Source organism: Hyperoodon ampullatus, assembly GCF_949752795.1.
Source record: "Hyperoodon ampullatus genome assembly, chromosome: 8".
Classification (NCBI taxonomy): Eukaryota; Metazoa; Chordata; class Mammalia; order Artiodactyla; family Ziphiidae; genus Hyperoodon; species Hyperoodon ampullatus.
Window position 1 is genome coordinate 87,373,735 of NC_136921.1, and position 11,147 is coordinate 87,384,881.

Consider the following 11,147-nt stretch of genomic DNA (forward strand, 5'->3'; position numbering starts at 1 on the left):
CTCACCCTGGCCTTACATTATCTTTGCAGGTTACTCCAGCCCACCTTTCTACCTCTTATTAATAAGGCATCATAAGAACTGTCAACTAAGCTACACCCTCCCTGAGAATCCTTTAACTCCCTCTCTGACTGAAGGCAGTTGCTATAATTTTCTGTGGCTTTTAATCAGAAACCCTGAGAATCACTGAGTTTTTAGAGCTGCAAAGAGAAAGAACACTTTAGGGGGAAGGGACTAACAATAAAACATTAATTAAATGTCTGCCCTCTACCAGATGCTTTACCGATATGCTGTCATTTAGACTGCAGAAGAATGCCAAGGTAGACATTGTACCCACTTTACAAAAAAGGAAGCAGGCACAGAGACAGGATGTCATTTGGGGTCCTGGATTGAAATCTGTACCTGTCTGACTTCAGGGCTCCTGTTCTTTGGCTCTGTGACACTTGCTCCCCATTAAGTCCCCAAATCTCAAGTTTAGATGAGAAAACTTGAGTCCAAAAAGGAAGGTTGTCTCTCCCTCAGGGTCACAGGACCAGCATGTGGAGTTAAGACCAGACCTTGGGCTCAAAGCTCCTCATCAGGTGCTCTTGTTTTCTCGAAGATAATGGAACTAAGTCCCCTCGTATCCAGTCTAATGGCTGGGTCACAAATGCAGATGAGGTTCTCTTGGGCATTTCATGTTCTTCAGGCTTTGAGAGCCCATACCTACCAACGGGAATTGGAATCTTTGCTGTAATCCTACTTGATTTGTTTAATAATTGGTAGATTTGAAAACGGGTTATTAGTCTCATGTCTAGAACCCATTTCTTTTGAAAACCGAGACTTTTTTTTTAGTCTCTAGTCTTCTGTTACCTCTTCTATTAACTGATTTCTGAGATACAATAGTACCTCAGATATCATATCTACACGTTTCTTTAGATTTTAAGGTGCAGTTTTGGGAGGCCTGAAGATTCAAGCTTAATTCAGGTGTCAGTATGCCTTCATTTTTTATTCCCTCACTTACTGAGGGTTTCAATTTCATTTATATCTTGGTTCCTCTCTCTTTTCCAGTGTCCAGATCAGTTTTCTTTGGGGATAGAAGGAAAGGAGGTTGAGTAATTCAGTCTTGTCTTTTGGTGTTAATTTTTTTTTTTGTGGTACGTGGGCCTCTCACTGTTGTGGCCTCTCCCATTGCGGAGCACAGGCTCTGGACGCACAGGCTCAGCAGCCATGGTTCACAGGCCCAGCCGCTCCACGGCATGTGAGATATTCCCGGACCGGGGCACGAACCCGTGTCCCCTGCAACAGGCAGACTCTCAACCACTGCACCACCAGGGAAGCCCTTTTGGTGTTAATATTGAAACATCTTTCCATTGCTTTTACTCTAATCCTGGCTTCAAAAAGATGAAAAAAAAACTTTGTTTCCTTATAACCCAACTAATTTCAAGAGTCTTGTGTGCATTTCTTAATAAAACACTTTCAAGATATTGTTACAACAAAGTCAGAGAGAGCTGGTCACCTAACTGAAACAGCTAAGATGGTTACTAAAATTTTAGTATCAATTAAATTGATCCAATTAACAATCCAGTTAGCCATGGACACACTGCGTGTCTTCCCTGCAAAAATGCTAGAGAAGCAAAGTTGAACAAGATAGTGTCAATTGTGAAGAATTGCACGGTCTAGGAGATTGCGAACTGGGAGAGAATTGTTGAAGTAAGCCAAGGAAGAAGGAGATTACTTATGGGTTGTACTTACATACCCCCATTTCATTCCTAAGGAAGTAGGAAGAGAGTGTCTAAGCTTCCTGACTGGCAAAGATGGGAAAGAATGTGATAGGTGAAAGTAGGCACCTCATTTTTCAGGGGGAGGAGCTTTTCTTTTTTTGGTTCTAACTTCAGAGAAGAACTTGAGATATGGATCCTTTTATAAGATGGATTTCTGATATGAAGAATACTCACTAAGAGGATGGCGTCTTTAATAGAGAGTTTTGTGAAAGATAGGAAAATCTCTTCATCGGGTGGTTTCTTATACTGATCTTCAATAAGAGTGTTGGATATTACATGACAGAGTGATTTAGGGAAACAGTTTGTCTGGGGGCAAGCTAATGTGGTCTCAGCACTGCTCACTGGTGATGGAATTTAATGCATCAGCAGAGTTAAGCCCTTTTTCCCCTTACGGGCACATGATGGATGAGGTTCACATGCACAGGTCATCCCTATGGAAATGCCTAGATTTTAATGAAACCAAAAAAATTTTTTTTGTTTTTGGAGTTGGAGTAATTTCTACTGGCCTGAACCTGTCATTGTCCATCAGTAACAGTTGCTGTGACAAGATGAGACAAGGCTTCCCGCGCTCTGGGAGTCGCAGCTCACAGTTGGTCTCCCCTCACCTGATTCTAAGGCCAGCTCCACACAACCCCCATTCTCAGTCCCAGCTGGAGAATGACTGTCCTACACACACACACACACACACACACACAGTTGACAATTTAAGGAAACAAACAATAAAATCTTGCTGACTGGCCTCTCTCACCTTCCTGGACTGCACTTTGGCCTTGCACACACTGGGTTTGCAGAGCACATCTGGCCTTTAAATGTGTGGCCCAGCCCCTAGCATCAGTCCTCAGTCTTTGATGCACAGTGAGTTGTTTTCGTTTTTAAAACTACACACCACCCCAGCCCCAACCCGCAAAATAAACTACCTTGTTCAGCCCTTATGCTGTTGGATTGCAGCCTTTTATGGGCATGGTTTCCCCCTATGATCAGCCATTTAAAAGGCTCTGGTATGCGGTGTGACTATAAGGCTGCTTGCCCTTGCCATGGACCAGTTTCCACTCTCCACTTCAAGGTTTCATCAGAGCTTATTCTTAAACATGAGGATGGCCCTTCCAAGTCATCACCTTGCCCCAGGGACACACTGTGTGGCTTCCCTATGCTACATACTAGGGAAGCAAAGTTAAATGAGATAAAGCATAGGCTAATTGAAATAATCTTTTTATTTTAGAATAGTCTGGCTTAGCAGTCACATCAACTATATTACTTCTTCACCAGTCTCTCACCATTCTTTCTTCCCTACTTCGTGGGTACCCCTCTGCTTGAACCAGTAATCTCAAGAAAGGGTTGTTTTAGCTTAAAGCTAGGACACCTGTTGGGGGAAGGGAGGCAACAGAAGTGAGCCATGAGGCCCTCCCTGGGGCTGGGAGCTTGAGTGAAACCTCATTGAGAGCATAACAGGAAACATAGTATCTGAGAAAGGTGTTTATGCTAAAAACTCTAAAAGTGAATTCTTTCCTATTAAATGTTTAAAGGAAAGCAGTTCTTGCTTTTAAGTATATTCCATAAGCCAAAGGAGGTTGAGAAGCTGTTTTCTAGGATAAGTAGGAAGGGAAGTACTTTAAGAGATTTTTAAAGAAAGAGTTCTAGTATAGTAATATTGAATCACAGTGTAGACATAGAAGCGTTTTTAGGCAGCATCCAGAATTCAATATTAATTTAGAATACGTGAATAGAAACATTTCTCAGAAATTAAATTGTTCCCTCTAAATTTTCTCTACCCTTCACTTTATATTCTCTAAATTCAAAAATATCAGAAACTTCAAACTGGTAGATCTCTAATCAGTATAGTTTACAAAATCATATTTGTAGCTTTCACCAGGTCTTTTATGTGCTTTGAAAAATCATCTCCTGGGGAAAAAAAGTCTCCTGGTGTTACAAAAATCCACTTGAATTCTAAACCCATGTAACCAAGTTGTAGCAAATTGCCATAAGCAACTTTTTAGATTTCTAAATAAACACTATTTCTATTTAATTGGTATTTGCCAGCTATCAAATGTTTAGAACTTAAGCTTCTCATCACCTGCCACTTAAAGCTCTAAGCTGCCTCTGAATGAATCCAGAGTCTAGTTTGTCTATACACATTGTTGTAGAAGATGACACCAAGCCATTTCAGGAAATTTTATTCTTTATGAGGATCCTTAGTTTGCTATCCTGTTACTGAACTCGGGTTTGGCTTCTTGTCACTCAAGAATCCAGTTGTGAGAGAGAAGTGTTAGGTAAAAGAAAAGATAGCTTTGTTGAGGAAGCTGGCAATCCTGGGGAGAAGGTGGACTTGTATCCCAAAGAACCAACTCACCAGGTTTTGCTCAGAGATTATGTAGGGAAAAGAGGGGCTACGTGCTGGAGAGGAGGTCATCTTCTATGTTCAGAGATGACCATCTCAGTCCTGTGGTTCCAAGTAATTGTCAGCTGGGGGCGCCCTGTAGGGTCCTGCTCGGTTTCAACCCTAAGGAAGAATTAGAATGGTATCCATCTAATGCCTCTAATACCATCTAATAGCTCCATCCCTATTTTTGTATTTCATAATGTCTTTAAAATCTGAGGGAGGAATGTAGGCTTATTGTGCATAAACAGACCCTTTTGTTGCCATTGTTGGATGCTATATTAAGAGAGGTGACCATTCTCAAAAAGATACCAGGTTATATAGATGTAACAAGATTGAGGTTGTGTCCCTATTGATAATTGTTGAAACTTGGTGATGAATAAATGATGGTTCATTATACAATTTTCTCTACTTTTGTTGATTACAAAAATTTTAAAAACATAAGTTAGCAAAGAAATAATTACTTTGTCAAAACACAATCCAGGACTTCCCTGGTGGCGCAGTGGTTAAGAATCCATCTGCAAATTCAGGGGACACGGGTTCGAGCCCTGGTCCGGGAAGATCCCACATGCCACGGAGCAGCTAAGCCCCTGCACCACAACTACTGAGCCTGCGCTCTAGAGCCACGAGCCACAACTACTGAGCCCGTGAGCCACAACTACTGAAGCCCACATGCCTAGAGCCTGTGTGCCACAACAAGAGAAGCCACCACAATGAGAAGCCCGTGCACCGAAACGAAGAGGAGCCCCCGCTCGTTGCAACTAGAGAAAGTCCACACACAGCAACGAAGACCCAACACAGCCAAAAATAAAAATAAATAAATAAATAAAATTTTTTTAAAAACCCACAATCCAGCATTTTCCAGGTTCTGGGAAAAGATCTCCAAGAAATGTCTCTTAAAGCAGTATTCCGTTACTAAGGAAAGGATCTCACATCAAAAAGACATCTCACCTGTCCATAGGCTACATTGACCAAAATGTGTCTGGAAGCAGAATTAGTAATATAAACTCATGGTTTAATTCTCACCTCAGTTTATAACGATATTGCTTTCTTTTATGCCCCATAGGTTCGTGTGACTGTGTTTCCCTCAAAGACTGTAGCTCAATATTCAGGAGTACCTTGGTGGATCATCCTAGTGGCTATTCTTGCTGGGATTTTGATGCTTGCTCTATTAGTATTTTTACTATGGAAGGTAAGTCATATCTAGCACTTGAGTTTTGTGATACAAACTTTATTTCAAGTTTTTTAAAAAGTAAATTAACACTGATAGTATATACATTTTTTTCATTGCTTCCTTTTCCCAACATTTTACTATGAAACTTTTCCAACATACAGCAAACTTGAGAATTATACAATGAACATCTGAATATCTGTCTAACATTTTGTATTTAAAGGTATATAGTATTTGTACATTATAAGGAGCTTCTTAAGTGTGTAAATTTTGGTGTTTTTCACATGTAATTTAGCACGTTTGGCAAATAACAATTTAAAAAATTTTACCACTATGACCTTTTCTTCATCTAAGATCAACTTCTGAATCTAAGCCAAATTGTTGGGTATCACATTAATCAGAATCTGTATCCCGGTTAATTTCAACTTTCGTAAAGAAATGTTCATGGCAGCAGTTGGGACTTGTTATAGTTACAGCTAGATTAGGAATAGGAAAGCATGAAATTAATGAATCCCAGAGTAGTTATCATAGCCTATATCAAACATAAGGAAGATCTGTGTTTAATATAATGTTCTTCATTAGAATTTGGTCCTGTAAATATAATGTAGTATCTTCCTCCTGCTTTCTACCAGTAAATAGTCTACATTACAAAAAATGTATGAGATGTTGCATACTTTTGTTGCCAGAGATTATGACCTATAGATTTTGGATTATTCTCAGTGAGTAATGGAGGTTCACAGACCTTTATCAACCTTTGTCAACAATCACAACTTGTAAAAAAAAAAAAAAAACTCAGTTTGTAATGACTTATTTGGCAGCACAACCTGACATGATGTGAAGAGAGGCTCTTTATGGTCTTTATCCTTTACTCATTAGTCTCACTGCAGAAATACTAATGTTTTGATTACTGTGACATTATGTATGCAGTGTATTACTTTTCTAAAATGCCAAAAATTCTGGGTTTCCAAACACATCTGGTCTAGAGGTTAACAGATTATGAAACTCGACCGACAATATCTAGGATCAAACTATCCTTATCTTTTCCTTGGATCCAAGAGTATAATGGACAAGGGCTCAGGATAGTCTCACTTTCAAATATTGGGCATCTCTTTTTAGCTTTATTTTTCCAAGTAACTTCCTCTTGCCAAGATAATTTTCTGAGATAATTTTCCTGTGTCCTCCAGTTGTGTGATTGAAGCTTGGTATCTGCTCATGCCAAGACCCATCCTCCCATGGGATGTTAGCCAGTCCTACCTCTGATGTTTACTTCAGGTAGTAGGTTTGTCTGATGAGCACAGCCAGCCAATATAGGAGATGCTCTGGAGATTATTTTGATATCAAAATCTGAATGCAAGTTTTGATATTTGAGGATGGCCTTCTGCTCTCCAGAAGAGGTCACAAGAACAATCTTTTTCAGAGCAGATCTTATTGGCAGTCTCTAATGAGGGTAAGTTGAGAGTTAAGAAACCCAAGCTATATAATCTTGGACAAATCATTTCACCTCCCTGGGGCACTGGTTTGCCTTAGCTGCTTAGTAAGTGGGTTGGACTATATGATCTGTGTCTTCTTTTTTTTATGTTCTAAAGTATCCAGACTCACAAGTGAACTCTAAAGTGATCAGACAACTTCTACAACCCCCCCATGAAAATCTTTTTTATTACTTTATACTTTTCTTTCTGAAGCTGAACTGTTTGCTTTTATGTGCTAAAATAATAGACTTTGAGGACCAGAGAGGACTCTGGTTCAGTGGCCTTTAAATTGAGTTTTGCACATCCATGTAGGTGCTAAGACGAAGCTACGCAGGTGGGGCTAGGGGCAGTATCCCCACTTCAACCAGAGCTGTTGTGACTTTATCTGCTTTGAACATAGGGATTCTGCATAGCGTTTTGTTTGAGGATATAAGAGAAAAGTCCTCCAGCCTGGTCCAGTCACCTTCATTTAGTAAACAAAGATGCTCACGCCCATGGATATTAAGAATGTTGCCAAGTTAGAGGCATAACAAGGACTCTTGGTTTGTGGTTCATTCCTTTTCCCACAGTATTTACTAGCACGTGTTACTGAAAGTTGGCTGGGTGTGCTCACTGTATAATAAATTAAATGTCAGAAATAAATATCCAGGTAAATAGCCTAGATCAACAGCCTGGATCAACGCTGAACAGTAAAACTTTCTGTAATAATGGAGATGTTCTGAAGCTGCACTGTCCATTATGGTAATCACTAGTCACATGTGGCTGTTGAGCACTTGGAATATGGCTAGTGCAATGGAGGTATTGACTTTTAAATTTAATTTAAACTTGAATAGCCTCACGTGGTTAGTAGCTACCACATCGTACAAAGCAGATCAAGATTTGTACTTCCTGAGTTGCCAGGCTAGGCTGCAGAATTTTCCAGGAGGGCAGAAATTGTTCAATCAAGTTATATATCAAAGGGCAGTTCCATGGCCTTATGAACTAGATAAAAGTAAGTAGAAAAAGTTCTCCACAGTTGAATGAGGAAATTATAGTAGAAAGTGGAATTATACCTTTATACTCATTTAGAGTGACCTAACCTGAGGAGTACAGGTTCCTACCACTTAAGTGTTACATGGTGGTTCAGAATTCGGGAAAATGACAGCTGTCGTTGTTTCATGACAGTGTATTTGAATTTATATTGTGATTTACCCCCACCAAGGCCCCAAGCAAATGGCATTTATTCCATAAAATTCACTGCGAAGGGCAGAAAAATGTTCACAGAATCTATTTTATTTGGATTTGTGCTAAGCCTTAGAGAATTTATTCTTTAAACTTTGAATCAGTAAACTGTAGATGTCAATCTTTTGCCTATTTTTAGACTCTGTATTCCCTGCAAGAAGAAACCACCCAAAGCTGTAATCAGATGTGTATATATTTTCCCTTTTAGGATGATTTTGGTCCTTAGGATTTGTTACAAATAGAAAAATCAATCAGCTAATGTCATCCATATAAATATTTGACCAGAGACCCATGGTAATAGAGTTGGGTTAATTGCTGTCACCATGTAGTATAGCTCAGGGGCTGGTCCCTTTTGGTTGATCCATAGTGGTCTCTTTGCAAACAAGCTGTAAGTAGAAAACAGGTTAAAATCTGAGATTTTCTTTTGTTTAGCTTTTATACACAAAACTGTTAACACTGACTAAATACCTTGCTTCCTTGTAGTGTGGTTTCTTCAAGAGAAATAAGAAAGATCATTATGATGCCACATATCACAAGGCTGAGATCCATGCTCAGCCGTCTGATAAAGAGAGGCTTACTTCTGATGCATAGTATTGATCTCCTTCTGTAATTGGTAATTGATCAATGTTTTTTAATTGCTAGCTGTGGGACCCGCTATGGTTGTGGTGGCTAACTTTAAAAGCAACAGCTTGCTGTGTGTGTCCCATTAACAGATGTTTCCAAATGTCCACACTGGCTTGCCTTGCTTGGATTTATTTCATTTATTTCACTTGAAAGCTTACAGTTTTTTAAAAAATGCACAAAGAATCTTTCATTGCAGGTGAGTAATTTTGTGTTGTTGTTGTTGTTATTAAACATTACCCACAGCAATGAAGAAAACAGCAATCTATGTACACACAAAAGGAGGCTTTAGACCTCCACAGTAGCCCAGTTTGCCATGTGTTGTTAATCCAGTATGTAGCATCTCACTTGGAATTTCAAAGATGCATAAGAAATCATCCCAGATTTCTTGTCCATTTTGGAATTTCCCACAGATAGAAGCTTGTGTTGACTGCCTCATTAACCTATTGCATGTTGGAAACATTGTGTTTCTCTTGAAGAGAAGCCTTTCTCACTGTCATCTTTTTGATCTCCTTGCTATGAAGTGATGGGGAAGGCTTGGAATGCTTTTATTGTTGCTCAGAAATTGTTTTATGCTAGCTAAGCATGCAACTTCCTTTCCCTGCATATCTACCATGGGTCAAAGACCATTGCAACAAACTCTAACTATTGGCGTGATGGAAATTATGGTCAACTTCAGATGATTCTTTGCCAAACATGGCCTTCAGTATACAAAATTCTAATATAAAAATGCCCTGAACAGTTTATTTCAGAACGTTGTAATGGAGTTTGACCTTGTTCCTTGTTCCTAGAGATTTTTTTAAATCTTGGGTCTCAGTTGATTTTAAGTTTGTATTTGGCTTCTCTTATTTGTAAACCCACGGAAATGGGAATGGCAGAGATTCCTTTTTTCATTTCTGTGGGCATGAGAGGGTAGAATTACCCCTATAATCCCTTTCCGTGGCACTGTCACGATGAATCCCAATTCCATTTCAGTTTTATGTATCACCCTTGATTTCTTCTTTGTTTAAATGGGGCAAGAGCCACATATTGTAACAGATAGGTGTTTTGGCTTTTTTGCAGAAAATAGAAAAGGCCTTAGAACAAAACTTCTTGGTGCATTTTTCCCATTGACTCAGTGATAACTTCGTACATTATTTTGCCCCATGCCATTTTTATAACTTAGCATCATTCAAAACAAATGTTCTGTTCCTGTTGATGTCACATAGTAAACACATTAACCAACCATTCTAAGTATCTTCCTCATCCACCTTTTAATCTGCATTTTTAAATTAAAAACATCTTTTTAAAAAATACATATATATTTTATTCACTTAAAAAATTCAATCTGATTTTTAAATTTCCAGATATGTTCTCAATAAAAATCTACTTTGGATCAGATTGAATATTTTTTTAAAGATCAATAAAATATATATTCATTAATAATTTAAATGTAAATGTTGTCTTTTCACCAAAAAAAAAGAAATTATGGGATGCTCTGAAATTCAGTCAAGTGATAGTTTCCTCAAATTCCTTGCAGTACATAAATGATTTTATTGCAGGACACAGTTACTACATGATTTATTAATGAAACAGCTTAGTTTGGAAGCTTTGTTTGGAAATCCAGGCAGTATAAATTACCTTCTAGCTATTGAGAGATAAGTACTGGAGCCTTGGAGGAGAGATTTCTTAAATTGACCCACTTCAAGTAGTAATTTATAAAATATTTGTGACCTGATTTCCATTTTGTTAGTGAAGAGGGCATCAAATAATCTTTGGTGTATGGCCTTGAAAAAAATGTGTTCTTGAAACTAACATGATGTTCTAATAATCTGAAAATTAGATCTTTTACATACAGTATTGTGATTATAAAAAATGGAAGCACTGTTTCATAAGCTCTTCAATTGTTAGAGGCAACTAACATTGTTATAAGATGGAAAGACAAGATGGAAAAAGGGACTTTTCTTCCAGTTTTACAGCTGTTCTCTTCCGTTTATCCCCACCGGCTGTTATCATTTCTTTTTGACCTATTGGTTCCTTCTTAAAAGAAAACCATGTGTTTTATTCTTTGTCCAAGTCCAAAGTTAGGCATAGCTGAACAGAAAGCTTAGACATTGCCATCTAGTGGATTTGCTCTTGTTGGAATTATTTAATTTGTTTCTGTGTCTTTCTCCCCCGCCTCCAGTGTGGATTCTTTAAACGCTCTAGGTACGACGATAGTGTTCCCCGATACCATGCTGTAAGGATCCGGAAAGAGGAGCGAGAGATCCAAGATGAAAAATACAATGATAACCTTGAAAAAAAACAGTGGATCACACGGTGGAATGAAAATGAAAGCTACTCCTAGGGGGGCCAAAAAAGCTTCACAGTACCCAAACTGCTTTTTTTTTTTTCCCCCAACCCAGAAATTCAAATGGATTGAAAAGCCTGTTCAATACCTGAATATAGATTTCAGACAGACTACACACAGTACAAGCCTACAGTTTTAACTGTGGACATTGTTCTGTAGCCTGAGGCTCCTGTTTTGCACGGCCAATTTGAAGGCTGTTGGA

General features: G+C 38.7%; 1 protein-coding gene across 6 annotated transcripts in view; it reads left to right on the forward strand.

Annotated features, from left to right (window-relative positions):
• Positions 1 to 10,942, forward strand: part of ITGA6 (integrin subunit alpha 6) — a gene marked incomplete at both ends in the record, with an annotated part of 76,294 nt that extends 65,352 nt beyond the window's left edge. For 3 of the 6 annotated variants that reach the window (XM_079710619.1, XM_079710614.1, XM_079710615.1), the window contains 2 exons: positions 5,201 to 5,326; positions 10,781 to 10,942. In XM_079710619.1, coding sequence (XP_079566745.1) covers positions 5,201 to 5,326; positions 10,781 to 10,942 — 288 coding nt within the window. Of the gene's footprint in view, positions 1 to 5,200; positions 5,327 to 8,478; positions 8,587 to 10,780 lie in introns of those variants that run through there. The other 3 variants (XM_079710616.1, XM_079710617.1, XM_079710618.1) reach the window with 1 other exon arrangement.
• Positions 10,943 to 11,147: the final 205 nt, after the last annotated feature.